Source organism: Mastomys coucha, unplaced genomic scaffold (assembly GCF_008632895.1).
Source record: "Mastomys coucha isolate ucsf_1 unplaced genomic scaffold, UCSF_Mcou_1 pScaffold9, whole genome shotgun sequence".
Lineage (NCBI taxonomy): Eukaryota > Metazoa > Chordata > Mammalia > Rodentia > Muridae > Mastomys > Mastomys coucha.
Genome location: NW_022196915.1, coordinates 108,315,340 through 108,328,959, shown reverse-complemented (window position 1 = coordinate 108,328,959; position 13,620 = coordinate 108,315,340). Strand labels below are relative to the sequence as shown.

Below are 13,620 nucleotides of genomic sequence, written 5' to 3'. Positions count from 1 at the left end.
CCCCCCCCCCCCCCAACTCAGTTTTAGGACTCAGAAAACAGTCTCGGGGACTATTGGGTGATGTGCATGGTGGGTCTTTTCCGCCATCTAGCGGTTATATGTGTAATTACATGTTATTTTCTCAAGTCTGAAATTGTTCTTTACAATGGGATTCTATTTTCTTCTCCCCCACCCCACCCGCTTTAGTTAAAGCAAAGTGAAGCAAACGCAGATACCAAAGAAAAACTCCCTTTGCGCTTGAGAATCTTCGAAAAATTCCCAAACAGACCGCAAATGGTGAAAATCTCAAAACTTCCTTCAGATTTTACAGTTCCTAAGATCAGGTATCAAATTGTTTCTTTGACTATATCTCTTCACAACATGGCTTACCTTCTAAGCTTACCTCAGCCTTCTTTCAGACTGGCATGTGGGTAGGTTTGGGGTTGTGCTTAAAATTGTTATCTCCTGTTCTTCTCCCTGCCTTTGTGATATAAAGCCTTTGAGTCCCATGAGTCATCCCTCAGAGAAGATGCAAGTGAGACACAAGCTTGTGTCCTGCCTCCATCTGAAGACTTCTCAGTCATTAGACCTCCCAGGTAGAGACAAGGTGAACTTTGCTCAGAGTGAAGAGAGCAGACTTCTTCAAGTACATCAGGCACCCAGCTCTGGGAGGTGCCTGTGTCATAGCAGCCTGGGCATATATGGCTGTCTGGTCAGAGAGTAATCAGCCTACCACTGGTTAAAAGAACCATAACATTTACACCCACACTGATTCAGTTTGCACTAGCTTCATTTTCCTACTAAACAAATGCATCTTTAAGGTGCTTGGAACTGCCTGCTTTTAATAATTAGAGGAAAGAATTCCAACGATAACTCAAAAAGCTCCAGATACAGCTATAATCATATAGACTTTTCTATTTTTTAAAATTTATTCACTTATTTATCTTTAAACATCTTGGTGAGAGACTAGAGAAGTATGAGATTAGGTGCAGTGCCAAAACACTTGAAATTCCAATAGAAAAAGAGGGTCATGTCACTTGATACCCGGAGAGTGTTGCGGACGTTTTCACCATTTTGTCAACATCAGATGTGTTGTTGCAGATGATGATACTTATTACATTACTAAGTGTACAGTGCAATTTTATGGGACCACCATTTGCATGCAGCGTATTGGTGCCCAAATTGTCTCCAAGTCCCACATGACAGCATGACAGTATTTCTCTTTCTAATTTTAAGTTGTTGACTTTGCTTACTTGCATTAATGTTATTTAAATTTTTCATATTTTGGTGATCAGATGAAATCTTTTCCTTTTGAGTCTTCAAATGTAAAATTATGTCTCAAGGACTTTTATGATGAATAGAAGTTTGAAAAGATGAATTAATTCTTTTAAGTAGTAGGGGGAAAATAAAGTATCTCATTACCACTGTAGGATTCAAATCACACCATCAATTATTGCATATCCTTGCTTTTAAGCTATTTCAGGGACATTTTGTCTTTAAACAGGAGTTTGCAAGGATTCAGGAAGCTTTTTCTCTAAGTTAAATAATTTGGTAATTAAATCTAACCATCGCTCTTGGTGTGACACATCTTGATTTTTGTGATCTTCTGCACTGCTTCTTAGTCTCTGAAATGCCACTTCCTGAGTAACCTGATCTGTGTGCTTCATTCACAAAGGGAAAGCTTCATGAAGCAGTTCATTGACCGCCAGCAACAGGACACCTGCTGTCTCTTCAGAATTCTCCCCTCTACCTCTTCCTCTTCATGTGACAACCCCAAGAAGCCCACAGCTGAGGACAACAAATACATTGATCAAAAAGTAAGAACTTCTGTCTTCGTCACCAACCTTCTCTAAAGTGTGTGTTGGAGAAAAATGTGGCTCAATTATTTAGGGTTCTCGATTCCTAAGTCTCTAGGGAAAAGAGAAGAAAAAATAGATAAATATGTGCATGTATGTGTATATACATACATATTATTTGTGAAATAATTCATATTTCTATTATATTAAAATTGAATGCCAACATTCTCCTGCCCAGGCTCTCCAATTGCTCTGCCCCACAGGGCTGAGATGTATTGTATCCTCTGGCTTAATCATCTTGCCCTAGATTATGTCAATAATTATTGCCTTTGTGGTATGTCTCTTCATTTCAAAGAACTTGCATTCATTTATTTTCTCCTCACCATTCTCAGATCTCATTCCTCATTCCTATGGAGAACACACTGATGCTAATATTTTCTTCTTTTCATTTATTTTTGTCAGTTGGAAATCATTAGGTTTGTGTCTGGCTTCTTGGATTTCATTTTCTGTGTGGAAAGCCTATGGGGTGTTGTCTGCATTCTTGGGGCTCAAAAACTTTATCAGTATATATCTTCTCTGTCCTTTCTCATCCAAATTTCACCAACCAGGAAGGGAGATTTTTGCAAAACAAAACACTTGCACAGAGACATTTACATCTATGACTTGTTTAAGAGGAGCATATCCATTTTAGGACTGCCTTTTTCCCTGTCAATTATTGTATCTACTTTTGTCCTATGCATTAATATTTCATTTTCCCCCTACCTGCTCTTTGTGGTTACAAAATTGACTTTAGACGATACCATTTTTGCTTTCATTTGTGTAGTAAAAGATCATGCCATATGTGGGGTACTTTTAACTTCTTTTAGTTGGTTTATTTATTTCATTTGTCTGAAATAAGAGCCTATGGTATCTATACTTCCCAGTCAATACCATAAACAGGTGAAGAAACAACAGCCCTAGTAGACACAGGAAAAATGTGTGGAGAAATGGTAACCTAGTGCAGGCCAGTCTGAAGTCACATTTTGTATTTCTAGAAAGCAGATTGGCTTTGTCTTAGTGTATTGAATTTGTTTCATTATATTTCCAAACTTGACTACAAGCCAGAGGTGAAGTGGCCTTCTCACCCTGACTATGCTAGTATTATGATTACCTACCTTCAAGAGAAAGACAAAAAAATAAGAAAAGCTGATGTCCCCAAAATACCCAGTGTGACAAAACCAGGACACACTTTCTAATCATTAGGAACAACTTCCCACAGAAAACTGCAAATCAACTTCTTTAAAAGAGAATATGAAATTCTCACAATTCCTGGGTAGGATGTCCAGCATTTGATGAAAAAAGGAAGCAAGCATGCTGGCGGGGGCAGGGGGAGGGCTCGGTGTTAGCAGAGGGGAGCCTCTGTGAACCCAAGCTGTTCCACTATCTACTACTTAGTTTAGACTTAAAATTGGAGCTTAAAATGCTACTTATTGTCATCATCATAACATTTTGTGGGTGTGGCTTCTCTTTAACTTACCAGAGACATTGAACCCTGGGTGCCATCCATATTATTTATCATAGACCAAGATTTTGAAGGTGACAGTCATCTACCAGCCTCTAGAGTTGATTGAGACCCATCTTGTCTGTTAAACAAAGACCATTATAGATAGCCATGTGTTTCTCTTCATCTCATCCCTATCTGGTAGGCCTTACACAGAGAAACTATAGTTGGGAGGGTTCTCTTTTAGCATTTATTCTAACCTGGGTTAAAGCTGGGGAGGGGAATGCATATCCACCTCCAGGTCTCATCCTAGGAGTGAGCACTACCTGTGTTACCATGTGTTCTAGTTTGTTTTCTGTTGCTGTGGTAAACACCTTTACCAAAACCAAAGTGAGGAATAAGGGGTTTATTTCATCTTATAGGTTAGAATCTCTCATAGAGGGTAGAAACTCAAGGCAGGAACTTCAAGCAGGAAAGAACACTGCTTAAGGGTTTGCTCCCTCTGGATAGCTTTGTTACAGCTTTTGTTATAGCTTGGGAAGTGGGCCCACACCTCCCAAGAGTGGTACTGCCCACAATGATCCAGAGCCTCCTATGTCAATTATAATCAAGAAAATGCCTCACAGGCATGCCAGTTTGAAGGAAGCAACTCCTTGACCGAAGTTCCTTCTTCCTAGGTGTATCTAGGTTTATACCATAGTGACAAAAATTAATCAGGTTACCATGTAACTAGCCTTTAACTTTTGGCTCTATTTTAGTGATAGAAAATTAGACTTCTTCCTTTCCAGATCCATTGTTTGCAGCACCATCTTCTATCTGTTTCTGGAACTGTTTGTAAATACTTAGGATTTCTCATCTCTGTTTGAGAGTTTTTGACCAGGGCAATCTGAGACACAGAAATTTCAATGTTAAGTGTGTTTCCATGGTGAGGACTTCTTGGAAAGAAAGCAGACTTCTTGGAAAGAGAAAGTGGTCCAGCAATAATATTGTAATCATGCAGGTATCTACTCATATTTCTTCATATTATTGAGATGGATGCCTGAGTTTCTTTTTTTTTATTTTATTTTAAATATTTTCTTTATTTACATGTGAATTTCTCCATTCCCAGTTTCCCCTCCAAAAAACAAAAAAACAAACAAAAACAAACCCCTGTTGCCTCTCCCCTCCCCATGCCTGCCACCCCGCCCTCTCCCACTTTCTGGCCCTGGCATTCCCCTACACTGGGGCACAGAACCTTCACAGGGCCGAGGTCCTCTCCTCCTATTGATGATCGATTTTGCAATCCTCTACCATACACATCTTGAACAATCAGACCTCTCTATGTGCAGTCCTTGGTTGGTGGTTGAGACCCTGGGAGCTCCAAGGGTACTAGTTAGTTCATGTTGTTGTTCATCCTAAGGGGCTGCAAACCCCTCAGCTCCATTGGTCTTTTCTCTAATTCCTTCACTGGGTACCCTGCACTCAGTTCGATGATGCCTGAGTTTCTTATGCAGAGTGCTTCCTGATAACACAGATGTGAACTTGACTTCCTAACAACCCAGTGATATAGCCAGTTCACTCAGCCTGCAGCCATGATCACTGCTCTTCAGTCTGTGTCACCTTGCTCTTGGCTAGCATGACACTCTCTGAGTCAGAATCTGACATGATCTAGACATATCAATGAACTTTGCAAGCCCAACAACTATATCTCAAGTAAAATTAGAATAAAATAATAATAAGCTTTAATTTTTATATTTTGTTTATATTCTCCATTTCCACAAGTCTTCTGTGTTCATTCAGTAACTCTACAAAAATGTGAGGAGTACCTCTGTTTACTTATCTGCTATTCCTCTAGATGTGGGAATTCAAAAGAAAGCAAGATATGAATTTTAGAAACTGATAACACTAGGAAGAAACACAAAGTTAAATTAAAAAGTTATTTTGAGAAACAGAGCTAGAGAGATGGCTCAGTCATTTAAAACACGTGCTTTTCTTGCAGAGGACCCCCCTTTCAGTCCCAGTACACAATAGAGACTCACAACCATCTCTTATTGCACATATAATGTCTTCTTCTGATCTTTGTGGGCATCAAATATGCACTAGACAGGGTTCCTTGAGTCATCTTTTCAGCACAGTTGAAAATCAGAGAAAGAGACTTCTGACAAATAGGGGTCTACAGAAAGGCTTTGAATTTAGTGGAGCTGAGCAAAGCAGGGCAGAGAGTATTAAATGCTTTGCGTTGCAGTCCTTATCTGGAACATGGAGTTAATCTCTTTTCCCATGTTTCTTTGGAGAATTCAATATGATCATATATGTTAGAAGGGTATCATCATGCCCAACATATCCTTTCAGCCAGATAAGAATGGTGATTGGAGATAAACCAGACAATGAGAGCAGGCTCAGCAGAGGGGCTGGCAGTTCAGATAGATAATGGAACACATCTCTAATCACATACTTTGTAGGCTAAAGCAGGAGGATTCAAGACTAGCCAAGCCAACCATCAGACTAAGCACAGGGGACCCCAATGGAGGAGTTAGGGGAAGGACTGAAAGATCTGAAAGGTTGTATAACCCCCTAGGAAGAACAATAATATTAACCAATTAGACCCCCCGCAAAGCTCCCAGGGACTAAATCACCAACCAAAGAGTACACATGGAGGGACCCATGGCTCCAGCTGCATATGTACCAGAGGATTAATTTATCTGGCATCAGTGGGAGGGGAACCCCTTGGTCCTGTGGATGCTCAATGACCAGCATAGAGAAAAGCTAGAGCACTGTGGAGCACTGAGGTGGGAGTGGGTGGGTGGGAGGGGGAGCACCCTCATAGAAGCAGTGGGGTCGGGGGAGGGGATGGGAGTTTGTGGAGGGGAAACTGGGTGGGGGGATAACATTTGAAATGTAAATAAGTAAAATAACCAACAACAACAACAACAACAAAGACCAGCCTAGCCCACATAGTAGAACCTGGCCTCAGAATCAAAACAAATGACCTTACTAAAACAAACTTAACCTTCCAGTGTGACAGTGTAGTTTAGCTCAATGTGTTATCTGCTGACTTATTTCCTTCTTCATACATTGTCTTTTATATCTTTTGTTTGAGTTCTGTAGATAATGCCATTGATACCTCCACTGCCTACCCTTACATTCTTCTCATGGAATGAATTAAAGGGTTCTGGAAGATTTTTTTCTCAACACAGCCTCTTGATTGGCATGAAGCATTTCAGCAATTTTCTGCATGATTATAGACTGTCATATGATTTTTTTCTAGTCACTCTGTATGTGCCAAGTTATCTAACCTGATCTATAATTTCCAAACTGAACAGTTACTCATTCATTTATCCAATCAATCAATCAATAATAGAGGCAGAGGGGTGGGAACAAGATGCTTTGGTCTTTAGGGATAAAGACCAAAATCTTCTGAAATAATTCTACCAAACAATATCCCAGCAGCTCTAAAGAAATAAACAAACAAACAAAAAGCTATTTAAAGATCTATCTCTAGGAGAGAAAGAAGACATAATAGGATGCTAACACCCAAGTATGTGCTGTTTCTTAAGAAAAACAGACAAGGTGGTTCAGGAGAGAGGACAAAGGCTAGTATTCACAACACCAAAACAAAAATAATATGCAGGTCTCTGATAGCTTAAAATTGCCTCTGTAGGTAATGAATTGACAGCTTAGACATAATAATGAAACAAAACCAAAAATATATACAATATGAAAGCCAAATATAAAAAGCAAAGCACTTTTTTCTAATTTTTATTGTTCTTTGTAAACTGTTGAGCTCAAAGAGGTAGCTGTGTTTGGGTGCACATTCTTCTATATAATAGCTCTGCTTTGAGGATCATTATATGCCAAGAGTGTTCTGTAGGCAATGGGAAAGTGGTTTACTGTCATCAACTAGTAAAATAGGAGATTCTTAACCAATATTCTTTCAAAACTGTATTTATTCACTTGGAGGTTATATGCAATCTGTTTATATTTCTTGGATATATGTTCAAAAAGGAACCACAGGCAGTTGTCCACTATGTGTTTGTTTGTTTGTTTGTTTTCAGAAATGTGGCCCCTGGTAAGCTGCTCATGTTCCAGAAGGGAGCCCTATACCATGAACATATGGACAACACTACTTGAACTCTGTACATTATGTATATTTTAAGAAAAAAATAGAAGGATACTTAAAGTTGGGAGGAGGAGAGAGGGGCCTAGTGGAATTAGAGCAAGGAGGAGTACAGAGTTGAGATGATCAAAAGGCATTGTCACGTGTAAAATGGGCATCAAACACCTAAGGCCGCTGCTAAAATATGTATTGCCCTGATATTTCAAGCTACTTTTTTCCTCCTATGAATGTAGTTTTACTTACAACTTGCAACTTATAAGTTGCTACTGGTCACACTCATAGCATTTCATGTGAAGTTCAGATGCAATTAAAACCTATAATCCCAGGACTACTTAGACTCTGGATTTAAATTACCAAACAAATACACGGATGTAGATGTAGAGTCATTTTTGTCTTGACATCTGCAGTTCAAAACTTCCTAGCATATATTTGGGGTTTTTTGTTTTGTTTTTACTTTGTGTGAGTGCTTTGCCTGCCTGCATGTCTGTGGACCATATGTATGCAGTGCAAGTAGAGGCCAGAAGAGGGTGCATCCCTGGGAAAGGCACTTCACAGATTGCTGTGAACTACCATGAGGGTACAGGGGATTGAACCTGGGTCCTCTGGAAAAGCAGCCTTGATATTTTTGTTTTTAAACATTTTTATTGATTCTTTGTGAATTTCACATCATGCTCCCCAAAGCCACTATCTCCATGTTGATCCATATCTGCCCTCTGCACTTGCAACCTCCAGCCCCGGTCCTCAAAAAAGAAAAAAAAAAATCTCACCATGGAAGCTGTAGTGTGTCATCACACAATACACCCTTTAGCCTAAACAGCTTTACTTGAAAATGCCAGTACTCTTAACTGCTATGTCATCTCCCCACCCCTCCACCACCTAGTATGTATTTGTGGCATACAAGTTTACAGCATGTATTAATCATTTCTACTTGTTTCAGTGAGTCAAGCTGCATCATGTTCTCCATTATAAGTCACTACTATATAGTTGTAGGCAAGGTATTAAGTGTCGATTTGGCCAAATCTGTGGTGACCTTCAGCCATGCTTGAGTGATGAAAGCACTGTCATAAAATTCAAGCCAATTAAATTTCCAGTCATTTAGTTCCCAGCTTTGTAAGATTTGCTCGAGTCCACTGATATGACTCACTTCCAAATAAACAGTCCCTTATAGTACTTACCTAATTTACAGTTGCTTCAAAGACTAATTACATAAGAAAATGTAAACCCGAGAAGGCTTAGAGATCAAAAGTAATCTTTTAGTGTGATGTTAATTCATTCTGCAAATGCATTTTAAACAGCAACTATACACATTGAATGTAGATGTGGAATCTACCACTCTTATCTTTTACCACTTATATAAAACTCACAAAAAATAAAAATGTTTTACACAGAATAGGAATCAACTTACGTGGAACATCCTAAAATCCTAGGGAAGAGTGACTCTGCTCTCCCTGTCACTTTCTGTGTGTCTCTATCTCTGTCTCTTTGTCTGTTTCTGTGTGTGTGAGAGAGACAGATACATATTTTAACTTTTATGATATGAAAATAACTAAGACCAAATTTCTTGACCTCTCCCTTTCCACACTCTAAGACTCATTCCAAAGTTTCATAATCTGACATTCTAATGGAATCTACCTTTATATGCACTGTAACATGACTATTTTAGTCTTACAGCCACCTACATTAGTCCTTTCTTTCAAGCATAATGTCAACTCCATAAAAAGTTTACTTTAGAGAAACCTCTCACTGTACACAGGATCTGTCACACTCGCTCCAATATTAATTTGTAGCTCATTGGTGCATGATAAATTCAAATCTAGTCAAATGAGGCACCACCTTCCACCTATGTAATTTTAAGTAATTGCTTATTTCCATTTACTATGTTTTATGTGGGAGCCATTCAATAGACTGCCTCATTACAATAATTGTGCCATGCCTTCCCTGCAGAAATGATGCTCATTAAGGGCCTATTCATCAAACCATGGTTTTGTTTCATGGTCAGATGTTCATGTACCCACTTTCTCATTTCTTACTGATCTGTTAGTACCTTCAAAATAAAAGAAAATATAAGGCTATCCAAACTTTCCATATAAAAAACAGATTTATTGTTAACACTTGAAATTAAAAAAATAAAAACAAATTTTAGTCACTAAGTTAGTATTTGTGGAGTTTCCTTCTGAAGTAAATACCAGTCCCTTCATTCTGAAATCAATTGATCCCAAGAGTAAGTGACAATTGGTTCTTTGGGCCTCTTCATTGAACAGAGAATAATCAAACATACTCTAATATGGTGGCTGCCAGGTGATTGATTGATTGATAAAACTAATCTTCGGATTTATTGAAATCTGTGATGTAACTCTGATTTTGTGGGACCAGTAAATGCAAGATGTAAGTGTATAATCATGATGGATTTGATGAGTTAGAAAATCTGTAGATATGTCTCGATGTATTAAGGTTCTTATTTTAAGCATTCATTACAAATGTGGAGTAAGCAAAACTATTGGCTCTTAGATTTTACAGTAGGATTTAAGACAAGTTAAAATTTGTTATAGATGTGAAAGCCTCACCTTTCACAAAGAGCAGCAAGATGAGGGTTTTTTTTTTTTAAGTTTTATTGCATTATGATGAGAAAAGTTGCATGATTTCAATTTATCTGAATTTGTTAACATTCAAAAACATATTTTAAGTAAATAGAATTAAATCACATTCTTGTTTCCCTTTTGTACCCCAACTCCTCCCAGAGAGCCCTCTACAATACCTATAATATCTTTTTGTCATATTCTTTAAAATTTATAAAATATTATGACAATAAAAATGAGTATTATAAAAGTTGTTTGATATAAAACAACAATCACTTTAACAGTCTTATGTAGATGCTTGTCTACAGCAATATTGAAAATACATACATTTTTCTCAATATAAATTTTAAATAACTTCAAACATATTAACTGTACATTTCAAAATAATACACCACTACAAGTATTTTCTTAAATGAACATAAATATATAAAGTCTTTATGTTTGTATGTTTATTTTGTATTTAGTAGAGCTTAAAATCTTGGCTCTTACTGGGTACAAGTCCAAAATAAGAACAATTTTTAGACATTGGGTTTCATTGTAATAAGGCTGTACTTCAATGACCCTCACATCACCAAAGGATTTTGTCTCCATCATAGCTAAGCTGAGAGTTGACAGTTCTGCTGCACCAAGGAATGAACTGTAGGCACGATTTTTGGATACAGACTTCCTGCTATGGTCAAAGCTATTTGACTTGAGTGAGTGACTTTATTCTCAGCCCACAGAGAACAGGTTACATTCATTTAAGAAATGGTGTGTGTATTAAGATGGTCTATCCATAAAGTCATTCACCAACTGTTTCAGTGAACAATGGCTCTGCTTGGAGGGTGACACAGACTTAGGTAAGGGTAAGAATCTGGCTCACTGGCTGTAATAATTTGAAAAAGCCTTCATCTCAGAGAAAGAGTAACTAATAAAGTCCGCTTCTTCAAACTTGATACAAGAGATTCAAACATCAAGCAAAGCATTCAGTCTCACTCTTTGTTGTTCTTTGTTGTTGTTGTAAGCCACCTCCCAATTTAATTGTCTACGTTTCTTTTGGGTATATAAATACTTTTGAAATATGTAAGCTGTTCTGAAAACCATAGTATACTGTAAAAACATGAAACAAACAATACTACTAATAGAGAGGCTGAGATAGGCGAAGCCTGATTTCAAGACCATTATGTGGAACCCAGCAAGACACTGTCATGAACAAACAACCTGAAAGTGTATATGGATTGTACAATATTGAACCTATTTCTCCAATTACCAAATTAGAGAGACCATTGGATGACAATCAACAAATTTCTAATTCCTCATATTTTTGGATGTCAATCGATTAGGATATGTTGGTAATATTAATCTTCATATTATGACGTGTTGTAAAAGGTGGAATTAGGTTTGTATGGATTTGTTAAAAGATTACTTTCTTGCTTCTTCTAGGGTGTAGTTTTGCACCATATGTTGATGTTTTCCATCTATTATCCTTTGTGGATTTGTGGAAAGATATTCTGTAAATTTTGTTTTGTCATGGAATATCTTGTTTTCTCCATCTGTGGTAATTGAGAGTTTTGCTGGATATAGTAGCCTGAGCTGGCATTTGTGTTATTGGAGGGTCTGTATGACATCTGCCCAGGATCTTCTAACTTTCATAGTCTCTGGTGAGAAGTCTGATATAATTCTGATAGGCCTACCTTTATATGTTACTTGACTTTTTTCCTTTACTGCTTTTAAAATTCTTTCTTTGTTTAGTGCATTTCTTGTTTTTATTATGTGATGGGAGGAATTTCTTTTCTGGTCCAGTCTATTTGGAGTTCTGTAGGCTTCTTGTATGTTCATGGGCATCTCTTTCTTTAGGTTAGGGAAGTTTTCTTCTATGATTTTGTTGAAGATATTTACTGGCCCATTATCTTGGGAGTCTTCACTCTCTTCTATACCTATTATCCTTAGGTTTGGTCTTCTCATTGCATCCTGGATTTCCTGGATGTTTTGAGTTAGGAGCTTTTTGCTTTTTGCATTTTCTTTGACTGTTGTGTCAATGTTTTCTATGGTATCATCTGCCCCTGAGATTCTCTCTTCTATCTCTTGTATTCTGTTGGTGATGCTTGCATCTACAGCTCCTGACTTCTTTCCTAGGTTTTCTATCTCCAGGGTTGTCTCTCTTTCTGATTTCTCTATTGTTTCTATTTCCATTTTTAGATTCTGGATGTTTTTGCTCATTTTCTTCACCTGTTTGATTGAGTTTTTCTGTAGTTCTTTAAGGGATTTTTGTGTTTCCTCTTGAAGGTCTTCTAGCTGTTTACCTGTGTTTTCCTGTATTTCTTTGAGGGTGCTACTTATGTCTTTCTTAAAGTCCTGTGTCATCATCATGAGAAGTGATTTTAGATCTGAATCTTGCTTTTCCGGTGTGATGGTGTGTCTAGGACTTGCTATGGTGGGAGTATTGGATTCTGATGATGCCAAGTAACCTTGGTTTGTGTTGCTTATACTCTTATGCTTGCCCCACACCATCTGGTTATCTCTAGTGCTACCTGCCCTTGCTAAATCTGACTGGAGCCTGTCCTTCCTGTAATCCTGGTTGTATCAGAACTCCTCAGTCAAGCTGTCTCTGTGTTCCTGTGATCCTGGGCTTGTTAGAGCACCTGGGAATGGAGCTTCCTCTGGGTATTGTGCGACTGGCTGCAGAGCTTGTGCCCAAGGTCTGTTCAGGGCACCAACCCAGACTGACCGTGGGGGTTTTGTTTTTTGTTTGTTTTGTTCTGTTTGTTCTTGTTTTATTTTTCAGCATAGTTTAGAAAGCTCATTTTATTGTCTAGGGACATTTACAAAGATGTCAAAATGTTCTGAAAATATTTTAATCCTACAGCTGTGCCATTCAGAGTTCTAATGACAATTGTAAATTATGCATTGCTCATAATAGCAAACAACCTAATTTTTATTATTTTCATATTTCTCATTTAAAAAGAAAATACTAATTCTTATACATTAGAATTAAATTTCAAGAAAAGCTTAAGATATGTATATAATATCTTAACACAGAGGCACAAAAAATTAATTAATACATAGAAAATTTGAAATTTACGTATAATAGGCATTGATACAATTCTTCACTTAATGACTAGAGGACAACATTACTACTCAAGAAAAGGATAACTTATACAGCTTGAATATTTGATTTCTCATAAATCATAAATATATACCAAATAAATGTCCTACAGAAGACATAATTTTCCCAAAATATAATAAAGTTTAAAACTTGTAACACACATATACACACACAACCTGTACAAGTTCGAACCAGACAGAAACAGACACAAAGTCCTACCCCTAACCAGAGTTACTTGAAATTGATTGTGGAAAATCAGTTTTCTTCAGTGGAAAAACTCTAGATAGATATATCAACCACACTCCAGGGCAGGCCCCATGACTCCAAGTAGTTGGCCAACACAAAGTGTGTGTGTGTGTGTGTGTGTGTGTGTGTGTGTGTGTGTGTGTGTCTGTGTGTGTCTATGTGTGTCTATGTGTGTGTCTGTGTTGTTGTATTGTTTTGTTTTTGTATTTTTTGTCTTATTGAATTTTTGTTTGTTTTGGCCTTCATTTTATTTACTTATTTGGTTGGTTAGTTGGCTGATTGATTGGTTGGTTAGTTTTGTTTTACAGTTTGGAGTTTTGTTTTGTTTTGTGTGTGTGTGTGTGTGTGAGAGAGAGAGAGAG

At 37.6% G+C, this 13,620-nt stretch overlaps 1 protein-coding gene across 5 annotated transcripts in view; it reads left to right on the top strand.

Moving 5' to 3' along the window:
- The window catches only part of Nalcn (sodium leak channel, non-selective), a 307,060-nt gene that overhangs the window by 222,653 nt on the left and 70,787 nt on the right, over window positions 1-13,620 (top strand). For all 5 annotated transcript variants that reach the window (XM_031360820.1, XM_031360818.1, XM_031360815.1 and 2 more), the window contains 2 exons: window positions 187-323; window positions 1,655-1,796. In XM_031360820.1, coding sequence (XP_031216680.1) covers window positions 187-323; window positions 1,655-1,796 — 279 coding nt within the window. The remainder of the gene's footprint in view (window positions 1-186; window positions 324-1,654; window positions 1,797-13,620) is intronic.